At 32.1% G+C, this 23,556-nt stretch overlaps 2 protein-coding genes across 2 annotated transcripts in view; one reads left to right on the top strand and one right to left on the bottom strand.

Moving 5' to 3' along the window:
- Window positions 1–496: 496 nt before the first annotated feature.
- LOC111044066 (alanine aminotransferase 1) lies at window positions 497–18,070 on the bottom strand. Its single transcript, XM_022329127.2, has 12 exons — window positions 17,665–18,070; window positions 16,727–16,819; window positions 15,426–15,534; window positions 13,992–14,122; window positions 12,452–12,565; window positions 8,999–9,131; window positions 7,907–7,986; window positions 6,119–6,239; window positions 4,604–4,725; window positions 2,990–3,175; window positions 1,919–2,067; window positions 497–682 (listed from the first exon to the last, which is right to left on the bottom strand). The coding sequence occupies exons 1-12, from the start codon at window positions 17,776–17,778 to the stop codon at window positions 592–594; spliced, it is 1,443 nt and encodes a 480-aa protein (XP_022184819.2). The 5' UTR covers window positions 17,779–18,070; the 3' UTR covers window positions 497–591.
- A 2,294-nt stretch (window positions 18,071–20,364) lies between these two features.
- Window positions 20,365–23,556, top strand: part of LOC111044057 — a 103,280-nt gene continuing 100,088 nt past the window's right edge. The window contains exons 1-2 of the mRNA XM_039425339.1: window positions 20,365–20,473; window positions 21,413–22,087. Coding sequence (XP_039281273.1) covers window positions 20,387–20,473; window positions 21,413–22,087 — 762 coding nt within the window. The 5' untranslated portion in view covers window positions 20,365–20,386. The remainder of the gene's footprint in view (window positions 20,474–21,412; window positions 22,088–23,556) is intronic.

The raw sequence follows: 23,556 nt of genomic DNA, 5'->3' as shown, positions 1-23,556 counted from the left end.
ACAAGAACAAGTAACTTCGGCATACCCTGATAAATTATCTATTAGTTGATAAATAATAAATTGAAAAGAGGATTGCAATACTCGTAATTGCAATAATTTTCGAGGTTGAGTGGTAGAGAGGACTTGAGCTGCGTCTACACCAAAGTTAATAACAAAATGTTAATAACTTAATCCTTACAGATTCTATTAGATCGAACATATCTTATCATACACATGATGAACATTTGTGTTTGTCAAGTTCTGTTCGATCTAATAGAATCTATAAAGATTAAGTTATTAATATTTTGTTAACTTTGGTGTAACCCCAGCTTTAGAAGTCCTAACTCCGCCTAATAGAGAATTTTTCATTTCATTTCCTATTTTCAATACTCCAAGAAACACTGATCTAAAGAGTGCATTCTACCTTGTCGGTTACTACAGAATTCTACAAAAAATCATGATTTACAATTACTATTGGAAGTGGAATAGCTTTTCAGGTGAAAATAACTGAAAAATGCATAGTTTCAAATATTTATATTTTACCTTGCGATCCATGTGTAAGTATTAGTTCAAAAATATTTTCATTCGTATTTCACTGATGTATTTCTATGTCTATTTGTATTTTAACAAAAATGATTCGTGGAATTCTTGAATTCTGGCAACGACAGAACGCAGTTTGCTTTTTGGTAGTAGAGCTGACATCCTGAAATAGATAAAGAATAATAAAGATTGATAATAGAATAAAGAATCATTAGAGTACAGATTTACTGCACGTAGAAATATTATTTACACATAATAAATTTTTGTATATGATAGATGGATGGGTAGATGGATATATGTCTTTTTATTTGCTCTTTATAACACTAGTAGTTCTGTCAACAGTAGACCTCACGCAGTTTTTTCATCTGCAAGTATCTGATGTCACCTGTTCTAGTTGATTCAGTTGAATCACAATTCACGGTTGAATCATAATTTACTCTTAAAAATCTGGTGTGGTGCACTCACACAACTTTCCTTTCCGTTATGAAAATTTATCACCTGACGTTAGTGCTCACGCGCATCTCAAGTCTACTTTTCTAAGATCTGAGCCAGCTGGTGGCAGGACAATAGCGCTGCAGACACACGAAGTCTGCTATCTCTTCCTAGTGAATGATTCAATAGAATCAACAGTTGCCAACAGTTTGCAATTTAATAATCTTATTTTCTCGAATTTCGAGCTTATTTTCAATTTTAGGTGGAAATGCCACTGAACATTAATTGTAGAGATTTTTATGCTCAATATTTTCCACTCGAATTTTTTCGTTTAAATTATATTTGAGACCTGATAATTGGAAATCTAAAATCGAACTTTGCATAGATGGTGCAGTGCTTCTGAAATGTTTACATATATGACACTTGTGGAAGTTGATAGAGCTTATCAATAACTTTTTTAGATATGAATTTGATCAAAATCGTTGGAGCCGTTTTCGAGAAAATCGCAAAAAAACCTCTTTTTGACAACATTTTCGCCATTTTAGCCGCCATCTTGAATTGCATTTGATCGAAAATGTTTGTGTCGGATCCTTATAGTGTAAGGACCTTAAGTTCCAAATTTCAAGTCATTCCGTTAATTGGGAGATGAGATATCATCAGACGCACATACACTCATACACACACACACATACATACAGACCAATACCCAAAAACCACATTTTTGGACTCAGGGGACCTTGAAACGTATAGAAATTTATAAATTGGGGTACCTTAATTTTTTTCGGAAAGCAATACTTTCCTTACCTATGGTAAAAGGGCAAGGAAAGTAAAAAATGTTATTTGTTTTCTCCAAGATTAAAAACTCACTTATGTTAATAAACTCAGTTCACGTTTGAATTTGTATCCCATATGATAATTTATCCAGTTCCGTGATAATCTCATACGTATTATTTTAATTGATACTTGCCTGAAGAAATACCTTCCTGGTATCTGACCGAAAATTAATCCTGGAGAAACACATATTCCAGTACTTCTCAGTAATTTAGTTGTGTACATTTCTGAAGGACATATACTTTGTCTCTCAGCTTCCTTTACAGCCTTCGGTGGTACTTCCATCTGTGAAGAATAGGAGACACTATCTATGAATATGTACAAAATATCTCTATTTTGTAATTGTTTTTTGGTGTATTTTGTTTGTTATTGTCCACATAGCCTAAAGGTTTAAATCAAATTTGAATTTATTATATTTTCCATATTTGTTATACTAACAGAAAATTGAAACACTATAAAACAAATAAATTTGAAAATAAATATTATTAAACTAAAATCAAAATTAAATGCTGTACATCACCCCGAAGTTTTTTGCTACTGCGAATATTGACAACAGGGTAAACAGCTAGATGGAAAATCGATGAGTTACCCTGTTGTGAATATTTGCAGTAGCAGAAGTCTTCGGGGTGATTTACAGCATTTAATTTGGATTTTCGTTTAATAATATTCATTAGCATTTGAATAATTGCAATATCTCAGTAATTTCCATCTGTAAATGAATTTGAATGTAAATAATTTGTCTTGGAAAGAAATTCAAGTTGTATTTAGAATGTGGAATGAGTTTTAATTTTATCTGAAAATATATAATTTCTTCAATTCAAATAGAGTGAAAATCAAATGCTAAAACATTATATCATGTTTTTAGCTCCAGGCCTTTTTCTCTCAATTTTATAATCTTTGGATTGTTTAACTTACTGAAGATTGTCTATTTTATTCCATGAGTTTGAGGTTTCCGGTATGGTGGGAAGCTGATTATTGACAAACCAAAGATTGATATATATATTTAAATGATGTGTTCTTTATAATTATTGTTCTTTTATATAGGTTACCTTATTTTTTCTCTCCCTATCATTTCTGATAACATACTTATTGTATGAATCAATCAAGAATAAAGAATTGATATTTTTATGAATGATTATAAACCAAAAGGTTAATTTCTGAAGAAAATATTATAATACAGTATTATCAACTTCTTCAAATACTCTACCTGTGCAAAAATGTATGGAGCGCCTTCTGGTTTTATTGATGAGATTCCCTTTATTCCTTTAAGATTTTCAGTGATTAATTCAATTTTTGATTTATGCAACGACATTATTTTATTTCTTTCATTTATGAATAGTTCATAAGAAGGATCTCCCTTGCGTGGAGGGTTAACCAAGCTTTCGACGTATATCTGAAAGAGAATAATAATCAGGTTTGAACTATTTTCGACGACACTACATAGTCTAATTTAGTACAGTACAGTCTAGTCAATACCTACTATTACCTATTGTAATAGTAGGTATTGGTCTAGTACACTTAAAGTCTAGAATAATAATACTTTTTTACAATACTGTAATTTATATTTCTCACAAAATACTGATGGAGAACTGAAAACAAGTTCGATTCAATGTGTGCATACTATAGATACAACTGATGAATAACAATTATTTTGAATCAACCCTATGATGTTATAATTTACCCACTGAGTAGAAACAGCGCCTTTTAAGAAACGTCTTATACTGCACTATTATCTATATATAAGCGAAATGGCACTCCACTCACTCACTCGCAGAACTAAAAATCTACCGGACCAAAAACGTTCAAATTTGGTAGGTATACTCCGTTGGCCCTTTAGAGGCGCTCTAAGAACGGATTTGAAAAAAATTCCAAAGATGCGCCCAAAATCTGCGTTTTTCCAGCGTTTTTTTAGCGTTTTCTCAGCTTTATCGAGAACAAATGAACAGAAAATGTTCAAATTTAGTACAGAAGCTCAGCTAGGGTGTAATAATGTTGTGTTAGAAGGAATTTGCAATAACGTCAACGATACGCCCAAAATAATAATACTTTTTTATAATACAGTAATTTATATATTTCTCACAAAATACTGATGGAGAATACTGAAACAACTTAAATTCAATGTTTGCATACTAGATACAACTGATGAATAACAATTTGCAATCAACCCAATGATGTTATAATTTACCCCCTGAGTAAAAACGTTGGTAGGTATATTCAGTTGGCACTTTAGAGACGCACTGAGAACGGATTTGAAAAAAATTCTAAAGATTCTAGAGAAATTCTAGCGTTTTTCCAGCGATTTTTTGCTTTTTCTCAGATTTATCGAGAACAAATGAACAGAAATTGTTCAAATTTAGTACAGAAGCTCAGCTATGGTGTAATAATGTTGTGTTAGAAGGAATTTGCAATAACGTCAAATATACGCCCAAAATTAGCGTTTTTTGCGTTTTCTCAGTTCTTTCATCAAGTAATAGACAGAAAATGTTAAAATTTGGTACAGAGGTTTAGCTAAGATCTAAAAATTTTGTGATGAGGTGACTTTAATATTTCATCAAAGATACGCCCAAAATCAGCGTTTTTCTCAGCTTTTCTGCGTTTTCTCAGTACTTTGACTTTCTGATGGAATGAAGCATTCTCAAATGAAAAATGCAGGCGAGCGAAGCGAGCACGCTGATCTCATTTTTGGACGATCCAGTCGGGGGTCCAGGGGGCGGAGCCCCCTGGCTAGACGGATATGGCGAGCGAAGCGAGCCTGACGGCTAGTAGTTATATAAATATCAACATTTTCTATAATTTGAAATAAAAAAGCAGGATAATTTACCTGTCCTGCAACATTTGGACATGTATTCGACGACAACAATTTGTACAGAACGTATCTCTCCTCAGCATCAACGTTTAGCAACTCAAAATATCCTCCTCTTGCTCCACATTCGCCCAAGTAACCTAAAAAAGACCAATCATTTTGTATTTTTATGTTCTTTTTTATAAAAATAGGGTACTGATAGTACAACAATACCGTACTTCAACTTTGATGTCTTATCTGGAGAACACATTAGCCTGTAATCCCTCGACAGTGATATTTCTGACGAAATATCTCTTTTTAAGATAAAACTTCGTCCTTCAGCATTCAGCCTACCTCTTTGCATGGACTCAATCTTCATTCCGAAATACATATTATGTGTCCTTTGAGTATAAATTTCTGCTATTTAGTTAGAGATGTTTTGTGTTGAAACTTATTGAAAACATCTAATTCCAAACACGTACGGTACGCTATGCTTTATAAGGCTGTTACTTAATATCAAAGAAAATGCACCAAGTAAAAATTATATCATTTTTCACAGACATTTTAAAATTATCGTATTATAATTAGACTAATGTTACCTTTTGATGTAGACATAACAGAGGCCATCTGCATTCCATCGTATGGTGAACCAAGATCACAAAGAACTTTCTTGAAAGAAACAAATTCTTTCTCATCTGAATAGATGTTATTTTGATAAACCTGGAAAAGATAACAATAAAAACGGAACTTAAGTTTCTGTTTGGCTTGAGAATGTGCAACATCAGCACAAAACACTTCGCCACACCAAAGAATGTGAGTGTTTTTTCACTTTAAAGTTATATAAGAATACAATAGTAATAAGTTATCTTGCATCTGTCCATAACAGATATAACATCATGATAAAACAAAGAATAAGGAATTAGGGGAGTCGGCCGACTGAAAGAATGCATCTTTATCTTCAATCTAATGGAAGGAATTTACTCTAAAATCATTTTTTCTCTGAATACAATATTTTTAGAAAAATTGCATGAGATTCCTGAAAAAAGTATATTTTCCATATAAATGTTCCTTTTTTGAGACTTATGTTGAAGATAGAGCTTTGAAATTTTGCAGACATGTATAATAGGCATCACTCTACAAAGTGATGGAGGCGATTTATCATATTTTCGATATTGACAGAGATATTGATAATAAATACATTGAAATAATTGGAAAAAATACATTTTTCTAAAAAAATGTATTCAGAGAGAAAAAATGATTTTAGAGGAAATTCCTTCCATTAGATTGAAGATAAAGATGCATTCTTTCATTTGAAAAAAATTGTGAGTCTATCTCCAGTGGAAATCTCAAAAAGTTACATTGAAGTTGGCCAATTTAATCCGACTCCCCTTAACAATGCTTGTGTTGAAACTTATTGAAAACATCTAGTTCCAAACACGTACGCTATGCTTTATAAGGCTGTTACTTAAAATCAAAGAAAATGCACCAAGTAAAAATTATATCATTTTTCACAGACATTTTAAAATTATCGTATTATAATTAGACTAATCATACCTTTTGATGTAGACATAACAGAGGCCATCTGCATTCCATCGTATGGTGAACCAAGATCACAAAGAACTTTCTTGAAAGAAACAAATTCTTTCTCATCTGAATAGATGTTATTTTGATAAACCTGGAAGAGATAACAATAAAAACGGAACTTAAGTTTCTGTTTGGCTTGAGAATGTGCAACATCAGCACGAAACACGTCGCCACACCAAAGAATGTGAGTGTTTTTTCACTTTAAAGTTATATAAGAATACAATAGTAATAAGTTATCTTGCATTGAAATTTGTCCATAACAGATATAACATCATGATAAAACAAAGAATAAGGAATTAGGGGAGTCGGCCGACTGAAAGAATGCATCTTTATCTTCAATCTAATGGAAGGAATTTACTCTAAAATCATTTTTTCTCTGAATACATTATTTTTAGAAAAATTGAATGCGATTCCTGAAAAACTATATTTTCCATATAAATGTTCCTTTTTTGAGACTTCTGTTGAAGATAGAGCTTTGAAATTTTGCAGACATGTATAATAGGCATCACTCTACAAAGTGATGGAGGTGATTTATCATATTTTCAATATTGACAGAGATATTGATAATAAATACATTGAAATAATTGGAAAACATACATTTTTCTAAAAAAATGTATTCAGAGAAAAAATGATTTTAGAGGAAATTCCTTCCATTAGATTGAAGATAAAGATGCATTCTTTCATTTGAAAAAAATTGTGAGTCTATCTCCAGTGGAAATCTCAAAAAGTTACATTGAAGTTGGCCAATTTAATCCGACTCCCCTTAACAATGCTTGTGTTGAAATCTTATGGCTTCGCTATAAGTCACACCATTTATTTACCTCCGTTTGATATTTTTATCGTTTAATATCAACATTTTATTAAAAATTTCTCACTTTTATGAATTGGAATCCTTGATTTTTGAATAAATCATAGATAATCAGAGGCAATCAAAAATAAACCTCTCATCCCTCATCTTCATTTTATCCCATACAAATCTGAAGACAGATGCCTAGAATTCATGTATACAGTACCTACCTAAGTAAATTATCTACCGGTACCGTATTTCCTGTTTTAACCTATCAATAAATATGGTATAATTTCTATCAGTGCCAGAACCTTTTTTCGTGCATTAAGATACACAATAAACTGCTTCCAGAGTCTTAAGACAATTACAATTTGAAAGAAGCAATATTGAGGTGTCAATTTTATAAGAATTCAATTAGATTCACCTTATTCAACTGTTTTATATTGGACTCATCTACCAAACGTACGGTAATTATTTTGAGAAAATAATATTGTCAAATCTGAGAATTAGTACCTAAACTATAAGGCTGGTCACACACCAATTAGTCAAGACAAGACTAGTCACGTTTAGTCACAATACTTCACATAGTTGCTTATGGAGTCATGTCTAATTGCAATGACTAATCAGTGTGTGTTGCGTCATAAGCAGCAATATAAAGTATTGTGACTAAACGTGACTAGTCTTGTCTTGACTAATCGGTGTGTGACCAGCCTAAGGGTGTCTGACGCACTGAATTTGTTTCGCATGCGTCTTCAGAATGCATGGCCTCTTATGGGGAGCGTCTATTACACTCGTATAGTTTACCCCATAAGTGACAATACATCCGGCTGACGAGCTAAAAAATTCAGCTCGTATAGTTGTGGCCAAAGACTGCTTGATAGCGAGAAATCTATCTTGGAAAATATTTTCATATCATTCCAAGCATCACTTCATCCTCAAATGTATTTTATAACGTTATAAATAGCACTCACCTCATCAGCTATTATGAATAGTTTCTCATTATAAGCAAACTTTATGATATCTTCAATATTCTGTTTTGTGAGTATCTGACCTGTAAGAAACTTCAAATATATTAAGTTATTGCTCTTATCGAGATATTATCATATAGATTCATATAATTTGTGTATATTTTAAGGGGGTTCGCAAATTCCTATACCAACAATGTTAAAATTTCCAATATTCAGGTACATTTTTCTCAACAACCAGTAAAGATATAGCTATGATTTTTTTGTTTTATTCCCCTTTTATTTCTCTATTCTGAGACACTGGCATTCTCCAGTATTACATAAAATAATTTTTTAAATATTTTTTTCAAAACTTTAAATAATTTTTGATCGAAATAATTTTTCAGTGTGGAGGTCTCAAAAATTAAATTTTTATTCGTCAAAACAAAGCTCAAACAGCTGCATATTAAGCTGCGTACACATATTCGCGCTTCCAACCAGCACCGAGCACGCTCCTCCCTCGTACGCCCTCGTACCACCATCGAACCACAGTCGCACCGCCCACGCACCCATCATGAACGTTACGAAAGATGTTAGATCTTCTCGCGTTCCCCGGTCGAACCACTGTTGCTCCCCGGTCGATCATCAATCGCTCTGCTGGAGTGACGTTCGGTTGCGGAGCAGAGCGAAAGTCTGTACGCACCTTTATATATCATTGTCATCAGAAAGACCGGGAGAATTCAAAAATGTAAAAAACAGAAACCCAATTGTTTACTAAAAATTAATTTGGCAAACCCCCTTTAAATGTAAAAATAAATAAAAAACAGAATTTCCAATATAATTTTGTACCTCAGTATACATCAGTCAAATTACTTCCAAATTAATTATGGTTTAGATCTTTATTTTTTATTAATTCATACAACAAGTACATCATCAAAAAATGATAGAGAGAGAAAAAATAGGGTAACCTTGGGTCAAATGTAAACCTTCTCACAAATATAAGATTTTAATTTTGTCTCAAATTGAAGTACCTAAAGTCGTTATAAAAATAAGAGAATTTTGTAATAAAAGATTATAGAAAAAGAAACAAAATAATGACAAGGATTCTTTGCTACTCACCAGCAGGATTTCCTGGATTATTTATTAATATCACTCGAGGACAACAAAACTTTCTTGATTCATCAAGTGTCCTCTTCAATTCATCCACGTCGATTGACCAGCCATTATCATCATACTTCAAATTGTAGCTCACCTGTTGAATTGAACGAATAATTCAAAATTTATCTTATTCAATCAGCAGTAAAAGATAGTTATTGCTACAATTTTATTAATATTCTTGTCTCTTAAAATTAAAAATAATAACACTACAGAGCTGCAGAGGTGAAATTCAATTATGGTAATGAATTATCGTACTATAGTTTGTGTAAAATAAGTTGAGACTTGGCCGAAGAAATTACAGGGTTGCCAAGTCGTGTAAAATTGCAACTTTCTCAAATTTCCAATTTAACGTCAGAATTGGATGTAGAATATCATCCCCGATATCCCAGTACTACTAAAAAAGCATCAGGATTGAAGGATTAAAATGAAATTAAACTTTTATGATAAAATTGGAAACATCGCGAAGATTTGTTTTTCTTTTGAATATCACTTCTCTCAGAATCATGGGTTGTCGTAATGCGTAATAATTTTTTTCAAATTAACGGGGAGAATGTCTCCTTTCTATTGGTGTCTGGATCATTTTTATCCGACCTATAGTTATTTTTTAATTACTAGTTATGTTCGTCAATGTCGAGACATTTCGAGCAGAAAACATGAAATTTTCGTCATGCTGGAAACTTTTTTGTTTCGAAAGATAAGTGGGTGGTGAAAGCGAGAAAGTTTCGCAGAAATAATTGAAATTATTTTCTCAATTATTGTCAAAAGTAGTCGGAAAATCGTATTTTGGAATTTTAAAGTTAGAAGAGCGGCTGCATGGTATGCATTGTGTACCAAATTGTATGCTAAAGGCTGGCAATTTACAAGATTATTTGACTGAATTATTTCAAACGCAAGCAGCTGATTGCCTCTAGAAAGGCTGTAATGAAACACCGCTTGGATTATTCGAGGCGAGGTGGCAAGGTTGTCATTTTCACTATTTATAATCATCTGGCTTGCAGTTGCTGAATTTTTCAATCTATATTATATAAAAGCGAAATGGCACTCACTGACTGACTGACTCACTCACTCACTCACTCACTCACTCACTCGCAGAACTAAAAATCTACCGGACCAAAAACGTTCAAATTTGGTAGGTATGTTCAGTTGGCCCTTAGAGGCGCACTAAGAAATCTTTTGGCAATATTTCAACTCTAAGGGTTGTTTTTAAGGGTTTAAAGTTCGTCTTTTAGCATGTATATTCTTCTTCTCCCAATCTCTTAATTAGAATTGAAATTTCCATATCATATGTTACTATAGAACTATAATCTAGATAGAGTACCTCTTCGAAACAGTTGTTAACTGGCAACTAAATTAATAATTTTGTCAGGTTGGCATTAAGTTGAGTTGATTTTGTTAGGTTGGCACCAAGTTGAAGATTTAAATGCATTTATCGCGGAAAAATTGATTGGACACTGCTACTTCAATCCTGGGAATATTATATTACTAGCCGTCAGGCTCGCTTCGCTCGCCATATCCGTTTAGCCAGACGTTTAGTCTGGACCCCCGACTGGATTGTCCTAATATAATATGATAAAAATGCAGGCGAGCGAAGCGAGCCTGCTGATCTCATTCTTGGACGATCCAGTCGGGGGTCCAGGGGGCGGAGCCCCCTGGCTAGACGGATATGGCGAGCGAAGCGAGCCTGACGGCTAGTCGTTCTATATTTTGAATTTCTTTATCCCAGCTATTGATAGCATATGGTGGCACACCATTCAGCCGCTATCCTTGACTTTGAAACTCCTGAGAGGCCAAAATACGTTATTCCGAGTACGTGTGATAATTAGAAAAAAATTTCAATTATTTCTGAGAAACGTTCTCGCTCTCACCACCCACTTATCTTTTGAAACAAAAAAGTTTCTAGCATGTCGAAAATTTCATGTTTTCTGCTCGAAATGTCTCGACATTGACGAACATAATCATTAATTAAAAAATAACTATGGGTCGGATAAAAATGATCCAGACACCAATAGAAAGGAGACATTCTCCACGTTGATTTGATATAACATTTTTACACATTACGACGCCCCATGTTTCTGAGAAAAGTGATATTCAAAAGAAAAACAAATCTTCGCGATGTTTCCAATTTTATCATAAAAGTTGAATTTCCTTTTAATCCTTCAATCCTGATGCTTTTTTAGTAGTACTGGGATATCGGGGATGATATTCTACATCAAATTCTGACGTTAAATTGGAAATTTGAGAAAGTTGCAATTTTACACGATTTGGCAACCCTGTAATTTCTTCGGATGGAGGGCCAAGTCAAAAGGTTATTGGAGTACAAAAACAAATAGCGGCTCATTATTTTCTGTAGAAGTAGTTTTCTGTGGAAATAGTTTTATTTTCTGTGGAAATGAAATAAATAAAAAGTTTTGCAGACTTAGTTACGTGTAAAAATGAGCAACTATTAAAGGTTTTTACAGGTAATTTCTATTTTCCCCCTTATTTGGATTAACTGTGGTATATAAATAAAATATATATTTTATTAATATATTTATTTTTTAGAATCTACTTCCTAGGCCTATAGTTGGTGAAAGCAGTGAGGTTATACTTTGACTTTATTGTAGGTAGGTAATGAATAGAAAATTCTGTTCAGAGGTGGTGTAATAGAAATAATAATTAGTCAGCAGAGGTTTATGCATATAAGTTCATTCAGAGTGAACGGTTTGTGTACAGTTGTTCTTGTACCAAGTAGATATAAACAACAGACGAGCTGGCAACCTCATGCCGCGTATTTCCACTGCCAGGGGAGAGAAGCTTCTGGGATAAGAAAGTAGTTCGCTAAATAGCCTCTGAGATCTGCTGGACGAGAGTTGGTCTGGTATTCTGGTAGAGGCTGCACCATGACGTGGTCACCTGTAGCAGCAGTTGTATCACTTGGCATGTTGGGAAGGCCTTCTCGTCTTCTCACAGAATTGTGTAGGTCACAAGCCGCGTTGATGACGAATGTCACGCTCCCAGGGTTGTGGACGCGGATTGGACCATTCAAAACAGGAAATTTCTCACACTCCATTCCGAAAGCACATTCAATAGTTTTCCTTCCTCGACTCATATTCCAAAATTTTCTCAAATATGTGAGATATGATCAAAATATAAGACGTTCGAGACAGTCAGACAAAGGAAGATTCTCTTCACTTATTATATTCATACTGGAACACTAAATTCCATACTTAATGCAATATTTAATGAGAGCAGATAGACGGTAGATTATCAACCGAAATACCTCAGGGAACGAAGTAAAAATACTGCTCATATAGGCATACGCATGAATTATTTACCAATCAAATTACTAAATACAATTTTTTAAACATTGATTGAAGTTGCATAGGATTCAACACGATTTTCAAAAACCAAAGAAAAATCTGTGATGTTTTATACCGGTTTCATTCGATGCTGAGTGATTGTCCAGGAATACTGCGGGGGTCCAGGAATGGGTGTCAATACTCCTGATGGCTTGCCATTACTCACTACTGCGAATGCTTGAATAATATGCTGCAAAAAAGAAATTATTTACTTCCATTGTCATTATTAATCATTATTATAATACTATAATATCATAATTATTTTCTATAGTTAAAACCTGGCAGTTTTATCTTAAACATTTTAATTATACAGAGCCCGGCATAAAAACCTGACGATTTTTGAGGGATATAATAACTAAAGTTTGTTTCGTACAATTAAATCATAAATATAAAGAAAATAAAAATCTCAGTACCCTTTTTTTGAAATATTTTATCACTACATGTTTCGGACATTTATGCCATTTTCAAGTGATATCTATTAAATCATATAATATATCAAATTGAAGATAAAATGTTGTAATCTATAGTGAATTAAATAGATTACTCACAAAGTTTTTATTTGTGGATTATGTCATCCAAATGATTCCCGTTACTTTTCACACACTCACTTAACCTAATTCTAAAATTTGCCATTGCTCGCTCAATCATCAATCACTTGTGGAATTGCTTCAATTTCTCTTTGAATGACTTCCTTTAGTTCTGTAGATTATTGGCTGCTCAATAACGGTAATTCTGTTTATTCACAAATCCCGGAAAATGAAAATGTTCCTCGTCACTTGAAAGAATAACGGAATCCGCCTGGGGTGGACATTTCCGAGAATGAACTCGCAAGCGGCTTTACAATGTACCCAATAATTTTCATTAAGTTGTTGCACTAACAACTTGTACGGATGGAATTTTAGGTCGGAATGAAGAATTCGTCGTACACTTTGATAAGAAATGGCTAGCACAACAGCATGTTTCGCTGCTGAACGTTGTGGAGACCGTGTAACAGCTACTCAGGCGTTTTCAGGCGTTCTCACGGTTCGTTTTCGTCCTGTTGGTTTCGTTTTAAAGCGGACAACGTGTTGTCCGAAATTATTTACCCACAACAAGATCGTATTCCTACTGGAAACAGGCGCGTGTCGATTTAAATTATTGAAATGTCTGTGACATAAATGCTGCGTTAAAATAACTGAGTCACTATTTTTAAAATAAGCTTCTATCACAATCGCTTGATGTTCACTTGACCACTACATACTGGCTACTGAAATGGCAAGAATAGACCTGTCGATGTACAACATTCCCGCCTATTCAATGACAATGGTTCAAACATAACAATATTGTATTGTGTGAAGGAGGCAAAATGGGTTTATCCTGTTGTCTCCATTAATAAAATTATTATTATTATTATTACTAAAAAATCGTCAGATTAATATGCCGGTCCCTGTATCTTCCTACTATATTATACGGTAATATATTTATTCATATATCCTATTTGTGCCACTCATATTTTGCTACATCACTTAGATAAATAACCTTCCAAATGTTGTAGTAAGTTAACTTGTTATCAAACTTGAAGGAATATTGAGGTAGGCTTCAATTTGTAATACAAAAGTCTTATTATAAATACTCACCCTTAAGATGTAGTCAGAACCAGAGCACAGGTAGATATTTTCATAGTTAGATGGATGGCCGTCTCTCCTTTCAATAAATTCTGCTACATGTTTCCTTATTCCTTCTATCCCATATGTCGCCACATAAGAACCTTTCAACATATAGCATATTTTCCATCAAATGAAATCTTAAATATTTCAAATTGTAAACTTCGAAAATCACTGGTCTAATCGTCTAATGAGTTCAAAGAGGATTTCTTAAAGAGCAGGCGTGCGAGTGTTTATTTATTCATTTGTGCAAAATCACTTATCATTAAAATTGTAATTGGAAGAGAAAAACAGGTGAACCCTTTGATATTCCTCTCCCAAATTTAGATTTAAATCAATTCGGAATTTCGAAATAAGTATACAGTACTATTTTTGATAATTTTGGACCCATTCACTAGATACTTTTTAATTAAAATGATAAAATTTGAATTCAACTTAAAATTTCTAAAATGGAAAACTTCTGATTCGCTTCATTGATCTTCTGCAATGAGCTCCTTTTAAGTCTTGCTATAACAATGTACACATTATAATAATCCAGTAAAAAATACTGTAGCATTACGCTGGAAAAAACAGGAAGTAGAAGAGATTCAAAAACTCTATTGTAAGTTCTTAAGCAAAGCTTAAACATAGTAATTTGACATTTATTTTCAATTACATTTTTCATTTTGAAAGACCAGTTTTCATATTTTTTTATTGTGAAAATCCATAATAGAAGGCTGATATTTTTCAAAACTATGAAACTATTTTGAATAGATACGGTAGGAATAAAACATATTGTAAAAATGTGTTCTCTCAAACTGGATAAATGAGTTTCTCATGTTATTCAATGCTATAGATAAAAATGACACATATATGATATAAGAACGTTCATAGAATTTGAATAGATAGGAATATAACATATTTAAAAAATTGATTCTCTCTCAAAAAAATGAATGAGTTTCTCATGTTATTTAGGTAATGCTATAGATAAAAATGACACATAGCCTATATATGATATAAGAACGTTCATAGAATTTGAATAGATAGGAATTGAAAATATTTCAAAAATTGATTCTCTAAAAATAAATAAATGAGTTTCTCATGTTATTCAATGCTATAGATAAAAATGAGACTCATAGATGATAAAAACATTCATAGAATTATCATAGATTTCTTCAAGAAAGAGTTTAGAAAAAATGTATTTCACTGTATGGAAAGAAATTCCTATTCGGAAATAATACAGCACTGGAATAGAGTTTATCTATGATAACTTCTAGACTTATGAATAGAGGCTTATGAATAGAATAGAATATCTATATTAGCCTCAATAGAATATCACAATTTGACAACCCAGGTAGGGCTACATAGGGCCTATTTCATATAGGCCAGTCAGCACAATACAATACAATAAACATAGTATGACCTTACCTAAGCCCCTCCCTGGACAATCATTCAAAAGTTGTTCAACGCGTGACTTGACATCTGAAGGGAACATTGGGTCGCTCCTCAATGCCGGCAAGCAAGCCAGTGCCATCATCTATAAACAAAATATAAGTCCTCAAGAATAATATTTCTCCCATGAATGTAATGCATACAAACCTCTTTTTAACACACACACACAATTTGTAAATCCGTTTGAATTCAAATCAATAAATTATTATTGTTAGGTAGTTATTCTATTTCAAACACTACTCTCTGTTTAAAGGTTGTTTTATGTATATTCTTGTATCTTGTTCTTTAACTGTATTCTTTGTTGAAAATTCTTTAATTCAATATTGTTGAATATCGAATTTAATTAAATTGCTTTGTAATTATTATTTTGTAATTTATTTATTAAATTATAATTTGATTTGATTCGAATTAAATTAATCTGTTTCCATTTTTCTTTGAATAGAACTCAACCAATTTATTATCTCAATATTTATCAATAACTATCTAAGCTGACTTGATCTTGAAATTCCAAACTATGAAATTTCTTGTTACGGAACTGCAAAACATCTTTGTGAACCGTCTAACTACTGTAAGTAGGTAATTCAGCAAAAAATATTTAGTTATGAAAGTTGATCGATATGATTCAAGGAATGAGAGGTCTATTGTACCATTTACTGCGAATAATTTAGCCAGAAACACCTTAATCTACATTGTACCAAACGCTTTCAATGATACATCCGATAATTGTGCTGAGTTTGTTAATATGCGCCTATTGAAACGAAATTTGAAAATTTGGTTGAATAATTACACTTTAGATGTAGCATAATTTAATTCATTACTAATATATTGTATTGTTGTGATACATTCCGTTCTATTTTTTGTATGTAAGTTCAGGTTGACTATACATTATAACACTTTTGAGATTTTTGAGGGCTGAGCCAACAATTAATTATAGTTAATTAATATCATGATAATTTTAGCTGTTAAGTAAATTCTTGTTTAAATAAAGTTCAATGATATTATGTTTATTTATATTTAAATTTACATGTTTCGTATAATATGGTACCTTGTCAAGCAGCCGCTTTGAGGTTCGCTTAGGAACTTATTTATTCAATAAACTAATTTTTCTATTCTATTCTATTCTGTACCTCAATTTTGTGGCTACATTACAGTAAACGGAGGAATGTCAATATTTTATTCCAAACATTGTCTATGACACATTATGAAAAAGTCTTTAAATAAAAGAATACAAATTTATTAATTTTTATATAATATGAAGAAAAATTTAAGGAACTTACTTGTCTGGCAAATGTGATTGGTCCATGATCTGGGTCTTGTGCTACGCCAATGTCAGCCCTTATAATTTCTTCGAAGTCGTATTTTTGAGTTCCCTGAGAAATTTAATCAATAATAAATTAATCAGTCATTTGAGAAACACCTCATGTCCAAAAAAGTAAATTTCTGGGAAATGACAAAAAACCTTTTAATTCCATTCTCTGACATTTAATATAGCATCTATTCGATTTTAAAGTAAAAGGCTGTTTCCAATAAAATCCTGTTAGATTTTTCTCCTCCAATTCAAATTCTCTATTCTATTGTATTGAAAATGATTAGGCTAAATTGATCGATTTCGTTTGAAAAAGCTTTGAAATTTCCTTAATGACTAGACATACAATTAATGTAGAAAATTTTGAAATAATTAATTGTCGAAAAGTAGGAAAACCAATACATTTTTGTAATTGCTCATGTGGTAAGATCGAAATATATCTTCTTATTATTTTAGGTGTATGCTTTTACGTTTTATTCCCTTCTAATTCTTCATTTCTATTTCGAACTCTTCAAATATTGAATTCTTTATCCGTTATTTCAAGTATGTCCTATTACTATGATGATAATTATTAAATACTTCTATAAAAAACTGACGATACTCCAAGCTCTTAATATTTCTATAATAGGCTTTCAAACTCTATTTCAAATACCTACCAACTTTGAGATGATGATAATATTATACAAATGAAGGTATTGGTGATTAGATAGTAATTTAATCTATCATTGTCATAAAATGAGAAAAATTTGATTATATTCATTCAATTTTAAGAGGAAAATAATGAAGAAGTAACTTACTACAATATATTGCAAGAATATACACCTGAGTAATGTAGGTTGGAAAATGGGAAATTTCTACCTTACTCAGGCCTATATAACAGCAGGAATTTTATACTAATTTTTAAATTACCTTCACAAAACTTTCCTCGGTTTCTGCAACAAGTTTATGAATCCGTGAGACTGGAAACTCAGTTTCTGTTATTGCACGATTAGTGTTAGACAAATTTAAAAATTTTGAAGCCATTATGTCGTTATTCGAATATTGTCAAGTTTATAAAACTAACACGTGTCTTTCTAGCTTTACGTTGGAGACATTTCCAATAGAGTGAATAGATCTTTATTCAGAGATTGCTTATGTAACCGATTTTAAAACATGGAGAATTAATTACTAATATTGATAACTAGAGTTATCAAAATAAATGAAAGGTCACACCGTCAAGTTTATGCATCTCCTTAAACTGCTATATAATCATTTCACAGTTATCATCATCTCTATACTCTTTATCATTTACATTGATAATGTACCGGTACTTTACAAACTTGAATAAACATTTACTGTTTGAGGTGATCATAACTTTAATCTTATCAGTTTTAATTCGTAGAGTGTTTCAATAAGCTTTTAAAAGTGAGAAATCCGAATTACATGTTATCAGTACCGTATCTTTTCAAGTGTGAAATTAGACATCAAATAAGTAGCATAATATATACTGTATGTAGCGTATATTATATTATGTTATATCTATATAACCAGCTCAGCAACATAGCTTACTTTTTTGGGTGTAAATTTCAAACAGAAATTCTATATTTGGATTGTTTTAATGTGATAAATTACAGTTTAAAGCAATTTTGGACATTATTTTGTAATGATGGAGATGATTTTGAAAATGTTTTTTTTTCTGTAAAAATATTGAAAATTGAGTTTCTACCTTCTTTAACCTCAAAAGTGTTCCAACAATCAGATTTTTAACTTAACTATGTGTACCGCTAGTTCGCCTCCATGGTGCACATTGGGTAACGCTAAATGGACTAGCAAATGATGGCGGTCAGACAAAATTATGTTCTCCTGACCAAAAACTACACAACATCTCAGAGAATTTGGAAATATACAGTGTATATCTAGGCATTTGAGACTCATGAGCTATATATTTGTTGTGTATCTGCCATACGCTAAATAAATGAATATAACTTGTTTCTTATAATATTCATTACAGTACGGTAATCTATTATACAATAAAGGAAGCAATAGGTTTATACACGTACGAGATAGGAAATTCATGAATGACACATCATCACGTCTGAACTGATTAACTTGTAATTTTGCATATAGATTCTTGATTTACCAAGGATGGTTATAGGTCTATTTTCAATTTTTCAAGATTTCATTACCGTACGCCAAGTTTTTAATTACAGACCCTTGCGGAGCACGGGTTATCTGCTATTACAAAATATAAAATCAATGTTTAAAGCATATAATTTCTCTTGGAGCAACCGCAATTAGTCTAGTTCTATAGTAGTAATAAATTAGTAAGTCTACTCAGTAGTCTTAGTAGTTTTAGGATGATGTAGGGGCAGAATACGTTTGCCCCGTGTTGGCATTTGATGAAATTACTTCTCTATAATTCTTTACCATTTCTATCAAATTTTTAGTTTTTGAACCTCTTGAGTCTGCTTTCTGGGTAAGTACCTAGTCATCTTACTTTTTAAAATGAAATCTTATGTTCCTTTCCAATATAAACTTATTGTCGAATGTGGAATGTGATGCCAAATGCCCAAGCCCACATAATATATCAGGCTCAAATTTGTGCGTGACTTTAAAAAAGGGTGTCAAAAAGTCTTGAAAACTAAAATGAATTCTTGAAACTTGAAATACATCAAACATTTATGTTCTAAACATTGTAAATTTAAAACGGAGTTGGAACCAAAACAAGAATAAGTTATGTCTAAAACAGAATGGAGAAAGTTCATGAATATAATCCATAAAAACTATTTTTTAGGATAAAATATAAATAGCCTAGCCTAAAATCTCTTCACTTATATGGGCTACTTTTGAAAAAAATTAATAAAAACAATATAAAAATCTTGTAGTACCCTTTATTATTAAAAACTTAAAAATAGTTCAACGTCTAGTTTTTAACTTAGGTCATTTTCAAGTTGAAATGTTGACATTTAAAAACTTTAAAATAGTCCAACAACTAGTTTTTCACCCTAGGTCATTTTCAAGTTGAAATCTCAAATGTCAACATTTCAACTTGAAAATGACCTAAGTTAGGGTCGAAACTAGTCATTGAAACTATTTTTTTTTTAAATAAAGGGTACAACAAGATTTTTATATATTTTTTCTATTAATAGCCTAGCCTATATTGAGTTACCTATTTTAGGACTTTTTAATCTGAATTTAAAATTGGTAGAGAAATGATAGAAGTTTAAATTAGTATTTTTTCACCCAATCATTCTAATGTAAAAAACGAATAAATATTAAATAAAAGAATGAATAAACATGACGAATAAACACATAATAATTATTAATAAGACAAAAATATTGGGCTTATAATTATTGTTGTAAAATATTTTTTTAAACCACTGTCACAGTGTTTTACCAATAAATCACTTGTCTTATTTTGCCTTTTTCTGAGTGGGAATTACGACGCATATCTGTTTATAATCTTTAAATTACAATTTTCAAGAGTTTTCTGTAGGATGTACGTTACACGTACAGAAGTACCGTATTCAAATTTTGAATTGGGCGGTGTTTTTCTGAAACTCAATGAAAAATATCGACAAAATGCGCTTCGATTTATGTCGATGTTGACTTTGAAAAAGTCGATAGTCTAGTCTTAACGGACCTAACCTAGATGCCGGTTCTCGTGTCGCGATTTCATCGTAAATACTTTTCTTTTAATAAATACGTTGTTTGGAATATTGGAAGTAGTTTCAAAAAGGTAATGAAAATAAGCTCTCTATCAATGTTTAAACATAAAAGTTATCCATAATCATAAATACTAGACAATTTCATCGGAAGATTCGGTCAATTGCTTTGATACTAGGCCTATTTGACTTTGTTTTTCCATTAGTTTTATTCAATTCCATCAGTTTTCAAACTTGAACTTCCGTTGAATTGATTCTATAATAATCACCTAATTGCTGATATGATTTATTTTGGAATGTCTTGCTCTTTTACTCATTTCAGGCTTGAATAAATTATAAACTTAAAATGTTTTTTTTTTCAGAAGTTATAAATTTTGATTTCTAAATCTAAATTATTTTTAGACCTACCGTACTTTAATCCTATTGTTTTTATTTTTCATGCTGTGCAAAACTATAATTTTGCTCTCTAGTTTATTCCGAATTTAGAAGGTTTTTGATCATTCTGAGTATTGCAAACTATTTAACCGATTTTCTCACTATAAATGCTTTATTTTCTACAAACTGAATAAAACTAGTTGAGTCTAAAAAAATGTATGTGGTTCTGCCATATTCCATATTGTACTACAAAAAATAAATTTGGATAATCGTATGGCTTTTGGTTGGGAGTCCCTGAGCGAGCCATTTCTTGTCTAACTTGGAGACAATAGGCTATTAATTATAATATAAAACAATAATTTTTGAAAAGTGAGTTACCGACGTTTATTTTTATGGAAGATTCCTTGTTGATTTCAATATGAAGCAAAATTCCTCATGGTGATAAATTTGTCTCAATAGTTTTGTATTGAGTACCTACTTAGCTTATATGAAACCAAACTTGTTTGGGTTAAGTTGAAAATTAGTTTCTTCTATGTACATGTAGGTATTCAATTGTAATATCAAATAGTACTGTTTTTTCATGTTCAGTTATTCTGTTACCATATTTATTTATAAGATTAATTATTATTCTGTTTCAGTTTCCAACATCAGTCATTTGTGTCAACAAGACGCGTGTGCAGAATCAGTGTTCTTTCAAAAACATCTCTTTCCAAACCAGTTTTCCTTTAGGGTTGTCACTTGGTAGTTCATTTTACCGCTTTATCAGAACCCCCAATCCATTATTCAGAACCTTTTCAATGGAAGGTGACAAAGATCCATCAAATGTTGATTCCAGTTCTCAAAGTGTCTCAAAGTCTAATGAAAATGAATCAATTTCCGACTCTAACCCCTCTGAAAAAAATCCCGACTCCGAAATTTCCAATGTAAAATGTGAGGATACACTTAGATTAGAAAAAAACAAGTATGATGATGTTGGAAAAGCGGCTAAAGTGCTCCAGAATAATTGGAAGGAAATCGAAGAAGCCGTTTCCCTTAAGAAGACTACGGATAGAGTAAGAAAGAAGAAAAGTAAAAAGAAGGTATTTGTCGATAGTGATTGTGAGGAGTACTCAGATGATGAGAATTCGCGGTTGAGAGTCAAATTGCCGAATAGGAATTACATAGGTCTTGAACAAGTGTCGAATAATTGTCGCGCGGTGATTATACAGTGCTGTTCGTCATTTGAAACGTCCAATGTTGTGCTCAAGAAAACAAATTCGGATACCGAAGACGTTCCTGACGAGATAGAAATCAAGGAAATCAAAAATGATAAGGTAATTCTTTTAGAAATTATTGTAAAAATTTTAGAAAATTAACATGATATGTAGGCTAAATGTGTATTGTTTGATGATTGCCCAGCTGAACTAGGCTATAGCTGCTGAGTAAAATCAACCGGGAAATAATAGTAGTTCGATAACTGAAATCAAGGTTAGCCTATATATAGTGACGTCCACGTGATAATGGCAGTGGAGAAAGATAGCAGAAAAATGTTGCTGATCCTCTGTCTTATCAATGCCAAATATAGACGGTAGCTTATTTGCTTATACAGGTTTATTCATGTAACAGGTTCATTCTCGTCTGAAATAATCAATTATAATTTATTAAGCGAGAAATTATATTTTTCAATAATGCAAGATGAGAAAGAGATAGCGCTATTCGCTTTGTTGAATGATAGACAAGGATAGTACCTAATACAATTGCTAATCAAACACTGCCATTATAACGTGGACCTCACTATAGGCTGCAGCTGATGAGTATAAAATCAACCGGAAAAATAGTTGTCAACTGTAATCATGAGCTTGTTAGGACTACTGCATCTTCATGGCTTTAGCTGAAGTAAATGTATATCTCATGACTTTTGCTGAGGCGGGCAAAAATTTTCCCCAAAAAATTTTTTTGGCTTTTCTATTACATTTTGTGAGGGCACAAAATCAAATCTTTTGGGGGTCCCTGAAAAAAGGTCAGCAGTGTTTGAAATGATTACTAACTGACAGACAGAGAAAAGATATTTATTTCCAAAAAAAAGTACTTTACAAAGTAATAATCTTATGTACTCATTTTTGACCGAGCGAAGTGAGGTCTAAGATTCAAGTCGACGGTTTGGCATTTCTCTTAATGTTTGAATGTTTATATGTTTATATATTGCGCATTTACGGCGAAACGCGGTAATAGATTTTCATGAAATTTTATAGGTATGTTCCTTTTTTAATTGCGCGTCGACGTATATACAAGGTTTTTGGAAATTTTCAAGGATAATCAAGGATAATATAAAAGGAAAAAGGAGCCTCCTTCATACGCCAATATTACCGTAAAAATCAGACTATAGAATTATTCATCATAAATCAGCTGACAAGTGATTACACAGATGTGTGGAGAAGCCAGTCTATTACAGTATTTCCATAAGGTCTATAGTTTCGATCAGGTACTTGTGGATGAGAATACTGCGTGAGGTCTACTGTTCACAGAACTACTAGTCAATATAAAACACAAAACAAAGAATAAAAACAACCTCATGAATACATTAAGCCAAATAAATATTTAGAAAATGGTCTGCATGGGCAAAAAATGCCTGTGCGCAAACCAGAGTTGCATATTAGAAGTTTGATAAACAACATTGTTTGGTTTCAAATTCTACTAATAGGGTGGGGGGAGGCTTATATGCTGATTTTTTCTAAATTCAGGGCGTGGTGAGTATCCCTACCGACTGAATACATGTATTCAATCGGAAGGTAGCCACCTATAC

This window comes from Nilaparvata lugens, chromosome 3 (genome assembly GCF_014356525.2).
Source record: "Nilaparvata lugens isolate BPH chromosome 3, ASM1435652v1, whole genome shotgun sequence".
NCBI classification, from domain to species: domain Eukaryota; kingdom Metazoa; phylum Arthropoda; class Insecta; order Hemiptera; family Delphacidae; genus Nilaparvata; species Nilaparvata lugens.
This window is presented reverse-complemented; position numbering and strand designations above follow the sequence as displayed.

What these genes read in the sequence shown, in the direction of transcription:
- LOC111044066 (XM_022329127.2), bottom strand. Translation starts at nt 17,778, where the DNA reads ATGGCTTCAAAATTTTTAAATTTGTCTAACACTAATCGTGCAATAACA. An exon ending in CAATCACATTTGCCAGACAA is followed by an intron (nt 15,535 to 16,726) that starts GTAAGTTCCTTA and finishes TTTTGTTTATAG; the next exon opens with ATGATGGCACTGGCTTGCTT. An exon ending in TAATCCAGGAAATCCTGCTG is followed by an intron (nt 7,987 to 8,998) that starts GTGAGTAGCAAA and finishes AGTTTCTTACAG; the next exon opens with GTCAGATACTCACAAAACAG.